This window comes from Arachis ipaensis, chromosome B8, assembly GCF_059453495.1.
Source record: "Arachis ipaensis isolate K30076 ecotype BB chromosome B8, ASM5945349v1, whole genome shotgun sequence".
Taxonomy (NCBI): domain Eukaryota; kingdom Viridiplantae; phylum Streptophyta; class Magnoliopsida; order Fabales; family Fabaceae; genus Arachis; species Arachis ipaensis.
The window spans coordinates 5709741-5732648 of record NC_142443.1 but is presented as its reverse complement, the minus strand read 5'-3'; the positions used below and the strand labels follow the sequence as shown (position 1 = coordinate 5732648).

General features: G+C 31.8%; 4 protein-coding genes and 1 long non-coding RNA gene across 6 annotated transcripts; all 5 read right to left on the bottom strand.

Annotated features, from left to right (window-relative positions):
* Positions 1–1237: 1237 nt before the first annotated feature.
* On the bottom strand, positions 1238–2959 carry LOC107614530 (uncharacterized). The gene has a single exon (XM_016316719.3). It carries the CDS (start codon positions 2722–2724, stop codon positions 1744–1746), a length of 981 nt encoding a protein of 326 aa, XP_016172205.1. The 5' UTR covers positions 2725–2959; the 3' UTR covers positions 1238–1743.
* An 8783-nt stretch (positions 2960–11742) lies between these two features.
* LOC110265619 (uncharacterized) lies at positions 11743–12414 on the bottom strand. 2 transcript variants are annotated; one of them, XR_015896560.1, is made up of 2 exons: positions 12151–12414; positions 11743–12059 (listed from the first exon to the last, which is right to left on the bottom strand). It is a non-coding gene; the product is annotated as an uncharacterized LOC110265619 (long non-coding RNA). The 2 variants fall into 2 exon arrangements; XR_002351778.2 differs by having other exon boundaries at positions 12155–12414.
* Positions 12415–13179: 765 nt separating this feature from the next.
* Positions 13180–16741, bottom strand: LOC107612982 (transmembrane emp24 domain-containing protein p24delta3). Its single transcript, XM_016314794.3, has 4 exons — positions 16162–16741; positions 15380–15586; positions 14886–14962; positions 13180–13587 (listed from the first exon to the last, which is right to left on the bottom strand). Exons 1-4 carry the CDS (start codon positions 16375–16377, stop codon positions 13443–13445), a joined length of 645 nt encoding a protein of 214 aa, XP_016170280.1. The 5' UTR covers positions 16378–16741; the 3' UTR covers positions 13180–13442.
* A 1421-nt stretch (positions 16742–18162) lies between these two features.
* Positions 18163–20330, bottom strand: LOC107612984 (PPR containing protein). The gene is made up of 2 exons (XM_016314796.3): positions 20019–20330; positions 18163–18466 (listed from the first exon to the last, which is right to left on the bottom strand). Exons 1-2 carry the CDS (start codon positions 20287–20289, stop codon positions 18435–18437), a joined length of 303 nt encoding a protein of 100 aa, XP_016170282.1. The 5' UTR covers positions 20290–20330; the 3' UTR covers positions 18163–18434.
* A 726-nt stretch (positions 20331–21056) lies between these two features.
* Positions 21057–22293, bottom strand: LOC107612983 (putative ribosome biogenesis protein RLP24). The gene is made up of 4 exons (XM_016314795.3): positions 22136–22293; positions 21934–22047; positions 21683–21819; positions 21057–21490 (listed from the first exon to the last, which is right to left on the bottom strand). The coding sequence occupies exons 1-4, from the start codon at positions 22214–22216 to the stop codon at positions 21316–21318; spliced, it is 507 nt and encodes a 168-aa protein (XP_016170281.1). The 5' UTR covers positions 22217–22293; the 3' UTR covers positions 21057–21315.
* Between the last annotated feature and the right edge of the window lie 615 nt (positions 22294–22908).

The following is a 22908-nucleotide window of genomic DNA, read 5'->3' as shown; positions in this document are numbered from 1 at the left end:
ACTTAAATTACTATGCAGGCTTTTATTTAAAAAATGAAAAAATACTTTATATATTTTTTATATAAGTAAATATCCTAGCTGTATAAGCGTAAAAATGAATTCTTCCATGTATATTGACATGATAAATTTATATGCGAGAGGGGAAAAATGCATAATTTAAAGAGTGAATATCTCATCCGATTTTCGACAATTATCTCGAGAGGGGAAAAAATACTCAATTCGGCTTCTGATCTTTTCTTTTAGGACAGATTAGCTCCTGTGCCAAAAAAAACAACATTGACTTTTTTTAGCACAAGAACTTCGTTGTCCTTTCAACGTAATTGGGGATTGGATTGAATTTTTTTTGTCAAGAGCCTCGTTTTCTTTCAAGGTAATTTAGGGCCGTTTTGAGTTTTTCTCTAATTCAAATATAAAGTCGATTACCGGTTACCCTTATCGTATGATCATACTAACTTGCAAAGCATAGAAAACATCCTTTGAAGTCTGAAGTAAAGAATAAATTTGAATTCAGTGAAAGGACATAAAATAAGATACCAGAATCAAGCAGCTACCGGACAATGTTATTAATTATTTATCATAGGCTCATAGCTATAAATATTTGTATGTACTTTAAATTATTAGAACACGATTAAAATTAATTTATATGTATAAATAACTATAAAAACCATCGCTTCAAAGGGACGAACATGATAAAAATTGTTTTACCATATGGAAATAAGAGTGCTTGTAATGATTGTTTTACCATATTGCAGGGACCATGGTGTTACAAATACCTGTCAATGGGTCTAAGGACAGAAAAAGAAGAAGAAATGAAGAATAGACCATATTGGTAATAAGAGGTTCCAGCACCACTCTCCCCAAGTAAAGACAATAACATTATTTAAAACGTTGAAGAAGCTGCTTCCAATGATTTTGATATCAAATGAAAGTGACCCCAACCAAGCTTAATCTTAAACTACTTCATACTTCATCCTTAAGAGCACATAATTAAACTGCAATAAGCTTGAGCATTAAGCAAATCAAAATTAAATCATAGTCTTCATTAATAATGGTTATGATGAAGAGGTTTATCTTTTAGCTACATAACAAAATTTGTATTTGTAGGAGCATAGGAGAATAATGTGGTCCAGATATTGTTCAGATGATAAAATTCTTAACTTTATTCTTTACTACTATTACTACTATAAAGGGATAAAATGCAAGTAAGCTAAGAAGCAAACCGAAATTTAAATTTCCCTTTAAGAAAATCTTCATCAATAATCCATGTCTTGAATCCAAACTTGTTTTAGTAAAAAAAAAAGAGAGGACACAGTATCACACAAATTACACAGATAAATTGTTCTGTCTTGATAAGCCTCATGACTCAACATTTCTACAATTCTAAAAATATTTTCTTTCTGTTTCCTATGATATAGGAAATGAATCAATATATATCCTTACAAGAAGAAAAGAAAGAAGAGGACCTAAAGCAAGTACAAAGGCCTCTTTAGTAATTCTGTAAGAACAGAAAGAAATATAAAGATATTATGAGATACTATGTAGAGAAGAAACATACAGAATAAACAAAATAAATTTTTCTTTTTTCGGAAAACAAAATTTTCCAACCAAAGCTAGAAACAGTGGGACAAAGGCACTCAATCAGTGAGTGTATCTTTGTCTCTATTATCTCAGTATTTTTATATTTTCTGTCTTAAAACATTTAGTAAAAAGAAAAATAAGGAGTGAGATGAACAAGTTCCATTTTTATGCAGTCTTACAAGCATAGATGAGGAATGAGAATTCAAGAGCATCTTTATCTTTGAGTGAAGGCTTCTCTTGCAGCCACAATCTGCTATCCAAACCACTCCTTGTTCTGAACATGAACACTGCATACCCAGAAGAAGAAGAAGAAGAAGAAGGATTGAAGAACCAGTTATGAACATCCCAAAGTAAATCAACCAGCAAACCATCAACAAAAATTGTTTGATTTCCCCTGAAATTCCACTGAAGCCTCTTCACACGGATCACTGTCTTCTTATCAATGCAAACCATCAGAGCCGGCGGCGGCGACGACGAAGACGAAGAAGACTTTAACAACCCTTCATTTCCATTTCCACCACTGCACCTTATCATGATATCATGCCACGTTCCATTTTCACAGAACTGAGCCTTTGTGGTGTAAAGTGTGTTACCTGAACAATGCTCTCTTCTTGATAACAATGAGAATTTACCCGAACTTGTTGCTGCCATGGCTTTTAGCTTCTTGGTAACTGATTCTTCTGCTATGTGACCAATGATCAGTGCTATTTCCAAACCAACAACAACCGCAACATAGAAACCATCAACCGGTTCAGGTCCAGTGTCGTATTTAGCATTGGAAAGATCCCAGAAGACTTCAATTCTTGACTCATGATTGGAAGATTCAACCATCAATTTGCTTCCTTTCTTCTTCCTGAAGAACCTTGAATTGGTGTTGAGCCTGAAAGGTGGTGATGGTGGATCTTGTGTTCCAAAGCTTATAGTGAGTCCTTGATTGGAGAAGCTCTTGCACCATGTGACTGTGATCATCAGAATCTGGTGCTTGTTGGAGAGTGTTGATCTGTAAACAGAGGAAACTGAGTTTCTTGTTGAAGGTGTGAGGCTTGGATTGATGCAAGCGTTGCTTGATGATGAGTAGCTAGAACATGAAGCTTGTTGTCTCACATTCACTGCGTTCTCACTAAAACATGACATTATGTCCCTCATTTTCTTGTTCTTTTGGTAAGTTTTGTTTAAAGATCTGAACTTTTTGGTGAAATGGATAATGGGTAGTTTTTGTTTATGGGTTCTATGAAGGAATCATAATGAGGTGATTGATTCATTTGCATGTGTCTTTGGAATTGTGAAGGGGAAAACTCAGAGGAAAAGAAGAAGAAGAAGAATAGTGCTGTCACAAAGGACCATTACCATTTAATTTCAATTTAATATAATATATATTATATATGCTTCTTACCATATAGTATACCCTTTACTTATATACCTCTATATTATTAAAAAAGAAGAGGAGGTTGAGGCAGATACCTAGGTGGCGTGTGCTTTTTAAAATCAGTTATGCCAGTTAATACAAGAATTTAAAAGTTGATAAAGCAAAAAAGTCTTACCTAAAAAGGATACATATATATTGATGGATCCTCCCTCCTCCCACCCTAAATTTCAGCACAGTTTTGTGACATGATCATATAATATATTTTGCTTTAACTTGTGCACTTTGTGTTCGGTGAGTATGGAGTACTACTAATCACAATTAGGCTTGGTTTCATAAAATTTTTGAAGAGAAATGTTTGTTTTTGAAATGTACAAATTTTTTATTTTGCATTTGGTAAATAAAAAAAAAATATGTATTTGTATTTATAACTGTAAAACAATAGATGTATTTTTCAAAATGCTTAAAGTAGAATTTTTTAAAAATGATTTATACTCATCAAAACTAAAAAATTTAATATAATTTCGTATATTAATTAATTAATATTAAAATTTAATTCTTATATTAATGTCTATAGCATTTTTAAATTTTAAAAATTATTTTACTAAATGTATTTATATTACTTGTGTTTATTGAAAATTATTTTTAATTTAATTTATTAAATATAAATATTATAACTTAAAAATTTATCTTTTAAAAATTAGTTTTTATATTAAAAATTAAATATTTTACCAAACCAAGTTTTAATAACAAGAAAGTGCTGGGAATGATGGAATATTTATTTAATTTGTCATTAATGTTTAAGGTTAGATAGTACTATAATAATGATATTTCTCTTAGTTGAATTGGGAGATCAGATCCCCAAAGAGACCATTGAACACCGAACATGATAGAAGAAGATGATTTATGTTTTTTTTTAGCTAGAATAAAATTGAATTATTATTCTTCTTTTCTTAACATATAACCAAGAAACAAGTGCAATGGGAATACTATGATTATGAATGTGTGTGATGGTGAAAGTTGGCCCACAAAATAAATTTGGACTGTAAACCTACCAATTCCTACTCCCAAAACATCTATGATTAAAAGCAGTAAATTTCATGAAGAAGGAAAATCACAATATGAGCTAAGACATGGTAATATTAATAAGGGCTTCTTCTTCTGAATTTTCCTAACTTTACTTTAACTGTCAAAGATAGTAATAGTAGTATATGATATCATGTGCATTTGGAAAAAGAAAAAGCATTGAATCAATACAACCCCATGAAGAATTATTATTAAAACCTTGGGTCAATAGACAACTTCCCATTTCTATATCCCTCACAACTTCCCTTCCCCCACCAAGTTAAAGTAGATAGAACATATATAATTAATGGGTTATGCTACGTGTACACCAAAATCAGCCACCAATATAAAATATATACTGAAATATAAATACACTTTAAAAATAAATTAAATCATATATATATTTATACACAAATATATTAGTGGCTGATTTTAATGGCTGATTTTGGTGTACAAATAACATTTCTCATAATGAATTTCTGAATTCTCTATGTTGTGTAATAAGTCGCATAAATGAGATAGTGAATGATGAATGTTATATATATATATATATATATATATATATATATATATATAGACATACATAACATGAAACAAGGCATAATAATAAGGGGCATCATGATTCATAATTCATTATTCTCTGTGTTAAGTATAGGGCATGTTTTTTTGGGTTATGGACCCGAGCAGATCTGGTCATCACATAAACACACTTCTTAATATGAATAATCCAACATTATATTCAAGCTTGCTTGCTTATGAGAAACGTAACCGTTCTTTGTATATAACTGGACCTACACAATCAAACTTGAAACTACAAGGCTATAATTTAGGTAATAGGTATTTGAGATTTTGAGTAAGTGTTTTTATAATTTATTTTTTCTATTCTAAGACAATTATCAAATTGTGCCTAAGCTAGTAATATTATTAAAATTGAGAGGCTAAAAGTTGATAAATTGGACCTACAATGCAACCAAAAGTTTGATAATCAAAGTAAGTCATAGTGATTTATACGACTAAATGAGACAACTTGGTTATTAATTAGTTATGCTCTACGAGAAAATTCATGTGAAGTCGACTTTACGTGAAGTTGATATCTGAGAGCTGTTAGATAAAAATTTAGTCAAATCAGTCAAATTATCTAACGGTTCTCAAATATCAACTTCACGTAAAGTCGACTACACCTGAGTTTCTACCGATGCTCTATTGCAATATATGCTAACTCAAACTGAAAAGTTGATTGGTGAGCAATGTTAAGTGAATTTTAGTTTATAATCCATAGAATTAATAATCTGTTCACAACTTTGCACATCAACCTAGCTAGCTAGCTGGAATCGCCAAAGTTAAGGTTTTATATCCCTTTCCTACTTAGCTTTTTGTCAATTCATCCTATTCCTTATAAATGGTGGTAGTTAGCACATAATTAGTAGTACAGACCAAAAAGATCCATGGTAGGGATTCATGAATCAAATCTACCTGTATCTCATTATTAACAAACTATGATACATGTATGTTTCTTATATACTTAACTTTTTCTCTAACTAACCTTAATTTTCTACATATATTATATATAATCTATTTTTCCTTTTCAATTTTTTTTCTCATTCCTAGCTAGCTAGAGCGAGTTGGGTCCCATTGTTTCTTCTTTATCTCTTTTGACCCCCTAATTTAAGGTTAGAAAAGTTTTCAAGTATACCAATATGCCGGAGTTTTAGTAATTTTTAATTGTTGATCTTAATTATATATATTATATATATTTTTTATAATTAAGATCAACGGTCCGGTATACAGTATACTTTAAAATTTTCCTTAAGGTTAATTGAACAAAGATTCCAAAGGATGATATATACATACAGAACTAACATAAGCGTGAGGGTATAGTACGACAATTTAAAAGAGATGAGGAATCTTGCCGAAAATGAAATTCTTGTGTCTTGACCTTATGTAACGCCAAGAAATTCTCTTCAAAAACGAAAACCCATGGCGGCAACTATTATTACTTGCAAGAATTTGCATAAATATGATTTATTTTTTAGTGATTCTTATTAGGTACGCACTAAGCATAGTACATCAACGTGATATAAGAGATATGTACTTACATTTCAATTCTAATTAACGTGATAACATGACACATTAACTCGTGTCAACTATATATTACTAAAGTTGAAGGTCTTATATTAACATGCCCACAAACACTAAAATTAATTAGTACTAAAACCTTGGACTTGGCTTCGCCCTTTGAATTGTACTAAAATTAGTGGGATATTTATATGTTTATTGCACACTTTTATTTATATATAATTGTAAACCATATTTAATATGCTTTAGAAAAGGTGGCCAATTCTTGACCTAATACCATTTTATTTTTATTTTTATTCCCAAACCTTAATAAAATAAACAAGGTCCACTGGAGATTTTGGAAAATTCAAACATCAAAGTGCTGTGTTACATTATACTTGATCCAACAACAATATTAAATACGTAATCCATATGCATTCTAACAAGTTGCAAGCAGATGAGAGAATGATAAAGACAAACAAATCATGGTCAACTCTTCTTCATCTTCTCTTTATGTATATTTATATGTCGAAAACTCAGATGCAGTTAACTTCATATAAAGTTGATAACTGAGAGTGGTAAGATGATAATTTAGTTAAACTTATTAAATTATTTAACAACTCTCATTTATTAACTTCACATAAAATTAATTACACCTGAGTTTCTGTCGATATATATATATATATATATATATATATATATATATATATATTGAATGAATACATACATACATGCTGCAAAACGAATGACAGGATGTCCATTATTTGTCCTCTTTTGACAGGAGTATAATTTTTATTAATTGAGAAGAGTTTTTTTTGGCGCATTCTCTCTCACTAATAAGGGTTATATTATTAAAAGATCTAAATCCTTAATTATTATCTTTGAGTAATGCTAGGTAAACAAAGAAAACAGTCAGAACTTACCTTATTTAGCATTCATTAATTGTTGCGACAATTAATAAGGTAAATTATGGTTGTTTTTTGCTGATTTTCTTTGGTTACCAAACATTTTCGTTATCTTATGTACCCTGAAATTAATACAATAATTTTGAAGCATCATAGTAATTAAGAAGTAAGAGAACAATGAAAAATAGCGTCTTACAAATAGTAATATCTTCATCATAATTATTAACACTACATGAATGTTTAAACTATGGTCAAGTGGCCCTACTAAAACTATGTTTATTAATTCCAAACCACATGATGGGGTTTCCAAATTCCAACATTGCTTTAAATAAAACTAGTGCAATGTGGGGGGTGGAGGTGAAGGGAGTAATAATGGAGAATTTATATGTCTCTAGAAGGTTGAACCTAAGTTGGTAGTTATTGGATCTCTTAAAAGAACCACTGCCCTTTCCATGTGAACTAGGGTTTCATGTGCCAGTGCCCATAATTGCGCACATAGTATTATATGATTATGCACATAAGAAATTAAATCCTCCAAAATTTGTTTCATTAAAAAAAATAAAATAGTACTATTATAGTTTTAATTCATGAACGGCTTTTAAATTTATGCTTGTCCTAATATATGTACAGCAAGCTATCTTATAAAAATCATTGGAGCAAGAACTTGTTCGTTTGGTGTACTACATAAAATTCATCACTGAATATAGGATGCAATTTTGGGTGTTGCTTGCTTAGACATACAATATTGATTTATTATATTATGTCACGTGGGATTTGACAATTTAATTTATGTGAACTTTTTTGTATTGTATTCAGTGCAAATATCATGGGCTACATACCTGACTATATAGATAATAAACAAAGTGCTCATTGGCCGGGGTATTAACTATTAAGAGAGACATTTTATTTTATTTTTGATAAAAACTTTGGCTGTTTAATTAGCATTTTACCTATATACCGTTTTAATGCAATAAGCAATTAATATATAAAAGTTAACAACAGAAGAAACGAACTTTTTCTACTTTTGGCAATAATGCAAAGTGTTTTCCTTCAAAAATAAACAAGGCTAGCTTGAGATATAAGCTTGTAGGAACATGACTTGGTTACTACTTACTAACTATGACTTCTGATAGGGGAACAAGAAATCACACAAAATCTATAAAGGAAATCAAATCAATACCTTCCATTGCTGTGTAAACCAATAAAGAGTACAATTGAAATTATTCTTGTGCTACTTGTAATTTGTGATCATGATAAGAAAATCAATCTTAACTACTTTAACTGTTACTAAGATGTCCTCTTACAACTAACTATTTAACATATTATATATTCTTTTCTATTGGAATAATTGGTAGACTGAATTAAACTATTGTGGTTTAACTGTTCAAAGCAGTTCTTATTTTTTATGCTTATTCTTGATAAGAAAGAAAATTTCAAATTTTTTGTAAACTGGAAAAATTTAAAATAGTGCTGAGGTAGGAAACTTTATTTCTTGATAATAAGCTAATTCAACCCCAAGTAAGATTACTTAATAATCCAATACTAAAAATAGTTCAAACCCAAAAAGAAAGGGACCTAAATGCTTGACCAAAATTTTTATATATTTCGTCATTTTGTTACTCAAAAGTTTAAAACTTCCTAGTGAAGATCATCGATACATATAGTGGTAGGTCCCAGTGGGTTCATTAAATATGTTTTGTAGTGTAACTAGTGATCAAAACTATAATGACATCTGATCTACTTAACCATGTGCAAATTTAGACTTCCAAGCAAATCCTCCATAGATGAGTAAAAAATGCAATGCACCACATGAGTAATTAATGCCTCTGTTTCAAAGACAATTAAAAAATGAATCTAGTCTTGATGGAATTTTGTTAGTTCTTGGAAGTTTGGTGAATCCATTTTCTTCTTAACTGAAAATAAGACTAATTTAATTAATTCATGAAAATGACTCTTTTTATTCCAATATAATGTATCTTTCAACCCCAAATTTTTCTATCATGATAAAATGTGATGTCCGCAAACAAAAACAATCCATTCTATGTGATTTAGACAAATCGGATGATGTATCAATAATCCGGTGGATTCGTTATGTTTATTCTTATTGACATATCACATAGCCTATCCAGTTATGTAAGGATAAGGACGGAATGCGAATTTGCAATATTGGATTACGTTTTAGTTTTTGAGTAGTCATTGACTTTATAAACATTTTAAAATTTGAGAAATAATTATTACAATAAGTAATTGCAATTTAATTATTAAGTTAATATTAATGATTATATATTGTAAAAAACTATTGATTAATGAATTAAATTAATAACAATTATATATCATATTAAAGATTATACATTAACGCAGATTGGCCAAAGCCCAAATGAAACAAACATTTAACCGCAAAATTAAAATGATTACCGGAGCGTTTGGAATGGTGGCAAAGAGGAAGTGGCATGGGCAAGAAACAGTGGAGTGACAAAATTTTAAGTAAATTATGAATTGTGTTTGGACGCAATTTAGGAAAGAGCCACTCAAAACTATCAAAACTTGTCATCCCAAATTGGTCAAAGAGGGATTAATATTAGGGAAGTTCTTTTGTGCCTATGATTTTTGTGTCTAATTGCCTAAAAGTAAAGATAGAATAAAATGGGACCCACTCTTTTATTTTTAAATTCTATGTCTAAAATTTAGGCACCATAGAAAGCACCTTAATATATTATATTTCCCTTTTGTTCTGCTTAAACTTGTAAAACATCCAAGTATAAGAAAATGATGTTCTATCCTATTCTACCGTGCATTTAGCCATTTATATCAATACATTCTATTATCTTAAAAAAAAAAATCCGACAGTGATTTAGTGTGTGTTTGGATTGCAGTTTGCAAAGGGAGTTTGCATAAAATTGATTTGTGTTTGGCAATCTTTATATCAAAATTGATTATAGTAAAACAAATATTGTTTGAATTATACTACTCAAAATCACTTTTAGATAAAAAATTACTAAAAGAGACATCAATTTAAATAATTTTTTTATATGTATGCAAAATCAGAATACTAACAAAAATAATATAAAAAATATTTATCATATAAATAAAATAAATACAATAAAAAAAATGAAAGAGAGTACTATAAATTTTATAATATCAAACAAAAAAAAATATTCTATAATTTTTCTAGTACTATTAGTACTCTTTAATTTAGTATTATTTTGAACTATAAATTTTCATTATTTATGGCTTTATTGTTACTTATAATTAATTTTTTATTTATTTTGTCCTTTTTTATATGATCATAGATAATTTATATTATACAAAATTTTGATAATAAACGTAGTATATAATAATTATAATTACAAATTTTATAAAGTCATAATAAAAAATAAAAAAATTAATACAAAACAAAAATAGAGTACATCAAAAACTAGAAAAAAATCATACAGATAAGAAATAATAAAAATTCCATAAAATCAACAACATATATCATATGAACAAAAAAATACAATAAAAAGTAAATAAAATTCGTATGAATAAAATCAAATAAAAAATAAAAAAATTTCATACACAACATAAATATAATGCAGGAAATGATAGAAAAAAAAGAATTTATATGAAAAAAAATAATAAAAATATCTTTAAAAAAAGGTCAACAACATTTGTCATATGAATAAAAGAAATACAATAAAATAAATAAATAATTATATGAACAAAGCCAAACAAAAATTAAAAAAATTTAATAAAAAATATATCTATAAAAAATAGTATAGTAAATAATAAAAAAAACTTATAAAAACATAACATGAGAAATCAGAACACTATACAAATAATATAAAAATATTTATCATATAAATAAAAAAATATAAGTAAAAAATACAATAAAAACATAAAAATTTAAATATGAAAATGAGTATTAAAAATAATAAAAAAATTAAAATATTTAATTTGCTAGTGATTAAAATAAATTTGAACTATTTTAATGAAAAAAAAAATTGTAACTAAGAACTATGAAGAAGTAGGAAAAACTGTAAAGAATTATTGTGAATGTAATAGTTAGTGGTATCCTTTTTATAGAAGAAAATGAAGGGTAGGATTGGTAAAAAAGAAATAAAATTTTCACCTAATTTTCCAAAGACAATAAGCAACCATGAACGTGAAACGGAGAAGCTACAAATTTTAGCTTCTCTTGAACGTGCGTTCAGAAGCAGAATCAATTCTGCGTTCATGAAAATAAAAATGGCCAAATATAAAAGTGAAGCTTTCAAGAAGCTCAAACGTGCTTCTCTCCTCCCCAACGTGTTTGCCAAACACACCCTAGATCGCATATGACCAACAAACAATCACAATGGGACAAATAGAAGTCTGTTATACATGCAAGTGAAGTAAACATGAGAGGTCATTTCACTCACACTCATCCGTGACCTGTGATCTGTGTAGATCATGTTTTGTGGGGAAATTGTTGATTAGCTTATTCATGGCTTCTTTCTGTTGTCTTGATTCTTACAATGTCTTGCTAAGTTGCCTAATGTAGCTATCCATTTCTTTATTGAACTGTCCTTTAAAGCTCTTGCTAGCATAGATTGAATCTTAAAGTCACCTTAGTTAGGATTTTGGAGGAAAAAGGCAAGGGAAGGAAACATGGATGGGAGGGCGTATAAAATTTGACACTATAAATCTTCCATTTCCCTCCCCTCTCCTCTAGAATCCGAAATCGCAAACAACCCCATCAGGGGTAAGGAATTGTGGATTTTGGAGGAGAAGGGATGGCTTGTAGTCCAACTGTCTATCTTTACATCAAAACTTAATCTCAAATAATTCGCATGATATTATTTCAATGACAGTATACAAAGTATAACAAACACAAAACAACATTTGACTTATCAAAAGTTACAAATTTACATACATGTCAGAGGCAGGCAGAGGCTACTAACTACTCAAAGAAGCAAACCTGCTCAGCACTTACAGTCAAGAAATCTGAAATTTCCAAATTCTCAATGAAAGAGCCTCAAAAGTTACCCAGCTTTCAAGGAATTCAACAAGATGAACCCCCATCAGTTTATGCATCATCCTTTATTAGATTGGACTGACATAGCTAGCAAACCTCCCTGTCATAAACAAATGCAAACAAGTATGTCAGATGCCCCAAAAACAAATAAAACAAATCCCATATTTCTCAAGACACAAGCTTATGCCTACACACTAGTATAATCCCTGGCCCTCAAGCTATGGTCTCCAATCAACAAGTTAGTTCCCACCAAAACTGAATTATTTCTTGTTCATTGAAAATATAGTAACATCTGAATGCATAAACCTCAGAAATCAAGGGCCAATGCCAGAATCTCGGCTCCAAATTGTTTCGGCAACGTACAGCGCTGAAAAATAACCATCTTCGTCAACTGACTGTTGTACTATTGTATAGAATTTTTTTATAGAAGAATTAAATAAATAAATAAAACATACAGTTTGACTGTTATCATGGTAAATAATAATTTATTTTTTTTATTTAAAATTTTAGTGAAAGAAGACATACTACAATAAAAAATAAAATATATTTATGAATTTATTAATAATAAATATTTAAAAGAAATATATTAAGTGATTAATTTTTTAATTCTCTCCGTGTGTACATCTTTTTTTAATAAATACTGTTTTCGATATTAGTATTTTTTTAATAATTATATATGAATTTATTATTTTTGTTAATTAAAAAATTTAAATATGTAGTTAATTAATAACAATTATATTTTTATACAAATATAAAAAAGATTTGGTATACAAATAATTTTTTTTATGTATTTTATAATTTAATTAATATAATTAATCACTATTTTTCTACTAAAATATTAACATTTAAAATGACACACAATATATTAGGATACATAATAGTATTTGTATTTTATAAATATGCTTAATAATGTTTAGGAATTTAAAAACTAACCTTAATTATTTAAATTATACTTATAAATTAGAATATAATTTTTATATTAATGGATAGGTACTAATAAATTTTTATATTGAAATAATATTTTTGACCCGGGCTTACACTAGTTGTAATTAAAGTTTTCTTCAGTCATAAGAACACTACTCAAACACCCAGTCACATGCACTATGAGATTCTTAAACCACATCTCACTCTGAGGTGAAAATTGGATCCTAGTGCAACTTTTTAATAGGCAGTCAAATCTACCCTGATCCATATCTTTAAATGTAATGACAGATCAAAGATTTAGTGACATAGAATTGATATAGATCTGCCATTCAATGATCGCCAATATATTTGGTTCAGGGGTATTTGCATGGTTGACAGGTTGAGCCGGCAGGCTGGCTAGCCGTCATCGAGAGCAGCCGTAACACTTGCCAGTGTTATGACACTATACAGAGCCGGAAAAATCCTAGTCCTGGTAGATTCTCTAAAATGGAGGAACACAGTTGTGTTAAGGACGACAAGAGTCTCCTAACAAAGCAATAACATGACAAAGTTAAGATATCTATATGAGCTTCTTCTTCCGAAAGAAGCGCTTCAGGTACCACAGCTGCAGTGCCGCCGCCATGATGCACACACCAAGAGACATGATGCTAAACCAAGCAACTCTTGCATTTGTTCTTTCACTAACTTGCCTCATATTTGCTTCCCTGTAAAATAGTCCCAGAAAGCAAGTCATACAATAATGCACATGCATTAATCAATCATAATGGTTACAGTTATGTAGTTAAAGCATAAAATTTTTAAAATTTATTAATAATTTTGTTGAAAATATTTTTTTATCAATAAGGGGGGCTAAATGCCTAATAATACCAAACGAACTACATAGCTAACTATTCTGGAGTGAGCTGTTTTGTTGAAATTGATACTTGTAAAGGTTTATAATAATTCAGTGTTAGTTCCACTTCCAGCCAACCCAAAGTATTAAAGAAACCCTACCCAAATTTTTAACCTAACAACTAACTTTGAGCTGAACCAAATTTTCAAGCTAAATTGCCTCATGAACACAGCACTCGCCATCTTGAATCTATTTCTCAACATTCTTGCCGTTGCCTAGGAGTGAAAATAGTCTGAGCTAGGTTGATCTTCGGCTTAATTGAACCTAGCCCGTATTGCAATCCTCTGAGGCAAGCCAAAGTCTATTATCTCGCATAAACTTTCTTAAGCCCTTGCTTGTTTAAAAGCCTGGTTCAGACTCCATGATTCTATTATTTACAAGTTTCATTTTATAGGAAGATATTCAGATAGACAAAAAGTTTACATCTAAGAAGGATTTCTAAAAGCTGAATGCTATGATGGCTATCCATATGGAAGTTATGGTAGTTCCGAAGTTTTGACAAGACTTAAAAAGGATAACCAAAATAAATATCACACTTTGCTACTATTTGACAATATTTTTTTTATTTGAAAATAAAATGAAAAGAAAAAGTATGATCAAATTAAAAAACTGTAGCGAAATTGGAAGAAAGTGTGTGACTTCAATTTTAGCTATACATTTTAAATATTGTCAAAATTTCATAGTAATCATATCAACAAAAATAATAGCCACCACAAAATTCAGCTTTCTAAAAAGGTCAAAAGTCTACTTCTAATAATAAATTGTAAGAATTACTGTCCAAAATGGTCATCGAAACGTCATGCTCATACATACGTCAATTTGGTCTTTGAAATATTAGATACCTCAAAGTGGTTCATGAATTTGGTGAGTTATAGAGTGCTATTGTCAAAATTGCATTTCCGCATTACAATGTTAGTTTCTATGAGCAATATGCTTACTTAAATATACCATTGATCAACTTAGTTTCAAAGGTATTATAGAGGAAACGTAGTTTTCCTAACTCATGTCCCCACCTAGAATAATGCATGCCGAAATTAACTGGTTAAATCAAACTCTAACCTAACATAGAGGCTATCATTCACTATTAAGATTTAAGAGGAAGAGACTTACTTATCCTTCAAATAAATTAGATACTGATGGATAGCTTGCACTGCTCCCTCAAGTTTCATCAGCTCAAGTTCAACACCCTAAAACAAAATTAAAATAATAACAGCATTACAAACTTAGAATACTAAATTTATAAATTACAGGGGAAATAACAGAGCATGAACGGTATCAATTTTGATAAGTCAAACTATCAAGGATTACTTATGTATCCAACAGTTAAAAATAAGAACACATAATTTAACTCTATTTCTAAGAACATACATTGGTTACAACTGCAATTTAGGTAATACTCACGTGAAAGTTGAAACCATTGTATTTTGTTACATAAAACAAAACACCCCTATAAATATAAAACTAATTTCCCTTTGATGTCGCTTGAAGAAATAGAGGGGAATCAAGATGTATTTCCAACATCATGAGTGATCAACGTAAATTGCCTATCATTCTAGCAATGAAATAATAACTATTTTGGATTTTGTTTTTTTCCTTCAGCTTACCTCAATCTTTTCTTTCTTTGCAACAGATTCCCAATCCTTGGCCGAAATTCCAGTTTTCCATTCAATGCCGAGAGATACACCTTCTTGATGATGACCATCCATCCAGAAGCACGCCACATAATTCCCACCTTCCGCAGTTGTAAATGCAAACTGACCTTGTGTCACATTTTCTTTCTGGTGAAGATTATTTCCATAAGGAGACGTTACCTGTGAAATAAACAAATTATTAGCAATTAATTTAGATTTTAAAACAGCAAAGACCTCAAGTCTTCAATAGCTATGCATTTGCAACAAGCTAGATCAGACATCTATAAAATTTCAGTGTTCAATGTCCTTAACAAATTGCGGTTGCGTTGTCTTCAGCAACAAAGTTGATTGCAACTTGTTTCCAAGTTGGGATTTTAGAAGAGAGGAAAGGAAAAGAATAATTTACAGTCATACAGCGTTAAAATTAATACTAAAAGCTTTTTTTTTTCCCTCTCACTCCAATACCCCAATTGAGAAACAGCCCCTAAATTGAAGCTATAATTGTGGTCATTTCGATTTATGTACATTTTCTCCAATTTTCCATATGGCAACTGCAACTGTAACCCTAACCTTAATCTAAAACTACGCTAGCAGGTAACAGCTATTCTTCCATGATTTATCATTGACTAGGATTCATTTGAGTGAGAAATTCATCGTACGCGATGGATAATAGATTATCTTTGACTACCTTCAAAAAATGTTTACACGGAAAAAAAGAATCAATCTGTCTCAGAAAGAGTAAAAACAGAAATTACCTTGGCAGAAATACCAGGAAGATGGTGATGACCCTCACCAGGAATAACATAGTAATCAGCTAAAACGACGACGTTTGATTGGATTTCCTCGGAGATACACTTAGTTCCCGAACTCGGAATTGTTAACCACACGGCCTCAGCTTGAGGCAGCACAACAAAAAGTGTGGTCAAGCAAGAAAACACCAACAGCATCATAATAGTCATTCCGGAGTTCATTGTTGACTTTATTTGAATTAGAGACTTGGTCACGAGGTCTCAGATCTATAAGAAAGACACAGAGGAAGAGAGTATGGATATAAGAACTATGAGTATTTGGCTGAGGTAAAGTTGAATATGGTTGGTCTTGGTTGGGTAGGTTCAGTTCAGTTCAGGCGTTAATGTTTATGAAGTTTTGGTTCGTAAGAAAGGACATTGGTGGACGGGGCAGTAGGAGGCCGAGGTGACGCATATGGATCTTATGTGGCTTCGGATTGACCAATCATATCAACCATTCAGAGTCTTGTCAGCAGAGGTGCCACAAAATCAATATGCATCAGCCACTACTTGTTCAGGGTGCAAAATTAAGGAGCGAGTCTTAAAGTCTTTTTCTAATAAATATAATAGAAAAGAACATATCCATCTCTGAACTTTTTTATTTGCTGACGTTTAAGTATGTGAAAATTTAAAAATATATTTAACTTATTTATTTTTTTAAAATTTGGACATATTAATTTTCGAGTTTAATTTGTTTAATTTTAAAAAAATTTTCACGTGTACATTTGTGCATTCGTGTCAACCAGGTTCATACAATGGAAGTCATGTTTGATTTTTTCGTTAAGTCTGACAAATCAAAATGAACATGAGAGATCGATATGTTCAGATTTTGAAAAAGTCACAGACTTAAATGTATTTTCAAATTATCGAGGACTTCAATATCTGCAGATCAAAAGATCAAGAACCTATTTATCCTTTTTTTTCTAAATCTAATTAAGTTGGTGTAAAATTCAGTAAAAAAAATACGTGTATGTATATATATATATTTCGGCATTTTCTGCGGTACACAATTTTTTATTAAAAAACACAAAAAATTTTTGATATAACACATAAATTTTTAAAATATAAAAAATAAAATTTTACACATAACACAAAGTTATTGATATAGCATACAAATTTTCATGTATAGTATATATTTTTTTGTATATAACACACAAATATTTGCATATATCACAAATTTTTGTTGTGAATGTATTTTGTTATTTGGGTGAGTCAATTTTTTGGGTATGTAATCCTTCAAAAATTTTTATGCTGCACATAAAAAATTCTATGCTATGCAACAAAATTTTTGTGTTGTTCACAAAAATTTATGTATTGTGCGTATTTTATTGGTTGAATGTCAATATTAAAAAATTTTGTGTACTAAAATTTGTGTGTTATGCACCAAAATTAATGTGTTGTGCATCAAAACATTCTATTATCTTTAAAGAAAAAAAAAAAAAAAGAATCCGGCAGTGACTTAGACAGTTGGACTACAAGCCATCCCTTCTCCTCCAAAATCCACAATTCCTTACCCCTGATGGGGTTGTTTGCGATTTCGGATTCTAGAGGAGAGATTTCGGATTCTAGAGGAGAGGGGAGGGAAATGGAAGATTTTTAGTGTCAAATTTTATACGCCCTCCCATCCATGTTTCCTTCCCTTGCCTTTTTCCTCCAAAATCCCAACTAAGGTGACTTTAAGATTCAATCTATGCTAGCAAGAGCTTTAAAGGACAGATCAATAAAGAAATGGATAGCTACATTAGGCAACTTAGCAAGACATTGTAAGAATCAAGACTACAGAAAGAAGCCATGAACAAGCTAATCAACAATTTCCCCACAAAACATGATCTACACAGATCACAGGTCACGGATGAGTGTGAGTGAAATGACCTCTCATGTTTACTTCACTTGCATGTATAACACACTTCTATTTGTCCCATTGTTATTGTTTGTTGGTCATATGCGATCTAATCTTTACATCAAAACTTAATCTCAAATAATTCGCATGATATTATTTCAATGACAGTATACAAAGTATAACAAACACAAAACAACATTTGACTTATCAAAAGTTACAAATTTACATACATGTCAGAGGCAGGCAGAGGCTACTAACTACTCAAAGAAGCAAACCTGCTCAGCACTTATAGTCAAGAAATCTGAAATTTCCAAATTCTCAATGAAAGAGCCTCAAAAGTAACCCAGCTTTCAAGGAATTCAACAAGATGAACCCTCGTCAGTTTATGCATCATCCTTTATTAGATTGGACTGACATAGTTAGCAAACCTCCCTGTCATAAACAAATGCAAACAAGTATGTCAGATGCCCCAAAAACAAATAAAACAAATCCCATATTTCTCAAGACACAAGCTTATGCCTACACACTAGTATGATCCCTGGCCCTCAAGCTATGGTCTCCGATCAACAAGTTAGTTCCCACCAAAACTGAATTATTTCTTGTTCATTGAAAATATAGGAACATCTGAATGCATAAACCTCAGAAATCAAGGGCCAATGCCAGAATCTCAGCTCCAAATTGTTTCGGCAACGTACAGCGCTGAAAGCACCACAGAAATAGGCGAATCAGAGACTCTAATTTGTTGCCTTCTCCCACAAAAAAAGGGTTTCCATTGTCTCTCTTTTCTTTATTACTTCCTACATTCTCTACTGATAAGTCATTCAGACTTTTTTGGTCCATTCATAAATTAATGTAGCTGGATAATACGCAGGTAAGTGAATCTCAAAGGAAAACCACTGGATCAAAATCCAAGCTGCCAATTAGGGATGTCAATGGGGCAGGGCGGGGGCGGGGGATGCCTCCCTGCTCCCCATCCCCGCCCTCAGATTTGCTCCCCATCCCCGCCCCATTCCACGCCGTGGGGGAATATTGCTCCCCATCCCCATTCCCCACAGGGCCCCATTCCCCGCGGGGACCCCATTCCCCATCTACATAATAGTTCTAACTAATTATTAATTTCCATATGAATAGAGCTACAAGTATCTATCTTATACAAAAACTGCAATATTTTATACAAAAAGTCTAAATGATACGATGGTGACTTCTTTCGAAATAATGCAATGGAGGGACGCAACGACGGGTCAAAGGAAAAAGCAATGAACGAGGTGGGAGATGCGGCAATAGAGAGGAGAATGAACACGACGGTAGAGTTACGAAAAGGAACGCCGCAAATAGAAATTACGACGCGGTAAGGATGATGGCATGGTGAGGTGTGACGATGCGGTGAGAGGGTGACGAGGGGGTGGCTGCAGAGAGGTTGGATGGAGTATAGACAGCCTTAGGGATCTCTGAATTGAAGAAGGATTATGCAAATAAAGATTAGGAGTTTTGGGTATATATATATATGTATGTGTGAGAAATGACTAAAAAACATATATGAGAATAAACTATTAAAGATAATTTAAGGAATTAATAAATTTCGGGGAATAGTGGGGACGGGGCGGGGATCCCCGCTCGGGTCCCGCGCCTGCTTCGGGGGAATTTTGTCCCCCATCCCCATCCCCACAGGGAAAATTCCCCACAATCGGATCCCCATTCGGGGCAGTCCCCGCAGGGATCCCCGCGTCTCGGGAATTTTGCCATCCCTACTGCCAATTGCATTGTTTACATTTTCAAAACTCTACCATAACCTTGAGCATCAAAATCGTTTAATAGAATGCTTGTTGAGGTTATTCAAGCTTATCGGAAGCAACAATACGAATTATCAAATGAGAAAACAACAGCAACATCGTCAATCATAAACATGACTATTGCAAATGGAATGTGCAAATGTGCAATGCCAAAAGTGAAAACCAAAAATGAAAAGAGAGAGGGAGAGAGATACCTTGTGAGGAGGTGGTAGCTTCGGTGGGAAGCTTGGAAACAAGGTAAGATGAAGCAATGGCTGTGTGCAATGGCTTCAAGGAGCTCAATTCTCTTCGGAGGAGCGAGAACCTCGCCGGAGCGATACGGTTGTTATTATGCCGAAAACCGAGATTGGAATCGCGCAAAGGGAAGGACGAGGATGATGACCTCCCTGCCGTCGATTTCGCGGTGGCTCTACAGATGGTTCGCACGATTGTGCTGCTGGATCTTCTTGCTGCCATTGAAGCCATTTTTTTCAAGGCTTTCTCCTCGAATGGAAACCCTAAAACCCTCTGCAAAACCCTCACAAACAATCGATCAAAATGGGCCCAGCCCAGTTTTGAATCATGGAGAGCATTCTATTCGGCCCATAACAAAACAGATTCGGCCCAATAAAATCGAGCTGAATAATCAAACTCGTAATACTTTCCCTGACCAAAAGAAAAAACCTCGTAACACTTTCCTGACTAAAAACAAAAAACTCGTAGTACTTTTGATGAAAGAGAAAATATAAAAAATGACTCATTGCTTCTAGTCAGCACATGACAGTAATTTCAGCCATTGAAAACCAGTTCAATTGAGTTGTGAAATTTGTACACTATAAATTCCATCACATAATGATAATATTTATTATCTCACTGCTTCTCGACCTGTAGCAAATATCGAAAAATATTTATTATCTAACGATAACAAGAATAACTCACAAACTCAATTCCATCCCACTTTGATTCATATATATGTTAGAAGGGGGAAGCCTATACATCTCAAAATTTAAAGACATCTTACAGTGTACTTTTAAGTCTTATCGGAGTAGAAAATTTACCTGAATTCGCAGGAATAGTTTATCAGATTTTGAAGTACATGCTTCATGAATACTAATTTGAAAGGAAGGGAATAACCGTTACTTAATGTTGTTTAATCTCACTTCAGTGAGAACTCATTTGCCCATAGAGCAGCAAGGGCTGCTCCTGCTAAGCAATTTGGAACCATAAGATGATCACAGTTCTTAAATCTTAACTTGGATTGAATATATGCTATGCCCAAGCAGACACACCATTCTGATATGCTTTATATAACTATGTCTCACAATGTATCACATTCAATGTTTACATTACAAAAAGCTCACCCCAAAACTCTCTTTCAAAACCATAACATTCACAACATGACATGAATCATCTCTCAAGTAAACTAACACTAGTAATTTGGACCTCAGAAGGCCACTAATCCGGCCGCAAATATCAAACCGGAACAAAATAAGGCGAGCATTGCCAAACGAATCACTCTTCCATAGGTCGATTCTGCTGTGATTGCTGTTGGGAAACCGTGACTTTGATCTTTGGTAAAGTGAGAGACGGATCCTGCTGAAGGGCCAAAGGAGCTTTGACCAAACTGATACCCTGCTCCAACTCCTTCGTAGCCTCCCTCTGCACCTTCACCTTGTTTCCCTTCATCCTGCAAAAGTCGCCGCAAAACATCAACAAACAACCACATTAAAGACATTTACGAAGCTCTTCAATAAAGTTTCATTTGATTCAGTTTATTCTTTATTGACTAGAGTTAAAAAAATTAAAGACATTTTCCATAGAAACCAAGGTTCCACAAATCCACACTATATACATAATAATAGAAGATTCAAGAAAGGACCTATTCTTATGGTGTCTCTCCTCTCTGGTGACCCTGATTTTATCAATCTTAGGAATGGCCTTAAGCACATTCTCAGCAAGGTTCCTGTCATATCTCTCAGGTTTGTTCCGCTTCCTCTCGAATTCAAACGTTGAATCCTGAAACAATAGCACAATAACTCTGAAACCCTAAGCATACAACGATAAATAAAACAAGATATATAAAAAAAAAAAATCAAAGATAAAATTTGATAATAAATAGTAATAATTGACCTGAGTCATATCCTTTCCATGCACTCTTCGATATGCCTTGGTCCATTTGACCTTACGAGGGTTCCTCTTCATTTTAAAGTTCTTATGGCATTTAGACCTACAAAATCGAAAAATCTGCGCAACAAAACGAGGAGTTAACTTATGGTTTCTCTAGTGAATTGATTGTATAAGAAATTCATAGAATTGAAACTTTGACTTGTACCTTGGCATCATTACGAACGAACTGGATTCCATGACCAGGATATACGGTTGAGGAACAAAACCAACACTTCTCCAATCTCATTGTGGCTGCACTGCTACAGAGAACAGCAACTGGAAAAGGGTTTAGGTTTTAGGGTTTTCTCTTTTTGTTTTTGTTATGGATTCAGGAAATGGGCAATGGATTGGAATTGGGAACCAACAAAAACATTAATGAGAAATATGGGCCATAAAAAACGGGTTGGGCCTATTTTTCATATTCCTAAGAAACAATCTGAATCTCGCCAAAAATGAAATGTGTGACACGGAAAAAAAATGTGAAATAAAAATTAAAAAAAAAACTAATCCACCATTAAAATAATTAATTAATTTTAATGATTCTTTATCTTTATTTTTTCATTAAAAATTCATTTCATTTTATCTGTTAAATTATACTAAATTAGACATTGTCATTTAAATCAAATAAAATAAGATAAAAGGACATATTAGTCCAAAATAAAAGAGTAATGTTGATATTTACTCTAACTCTTTACATACTTATAAATAAATTACATGGACTTCTATTATCTACAACGTTATTATATACAATATTATATACATACCAAAAATCAATCTCCAATTCATATATATGTTATTTAACTTATTTTTATTACGTATTTTGTCTTTTAATATATATTTTATATAAGTGATTGATTTTTTGTGTGTAGATAAGATGGTTAATATCACATCAACTATTCCTTATTTATTACATATTAAGAAGTATTACATAAACCGATT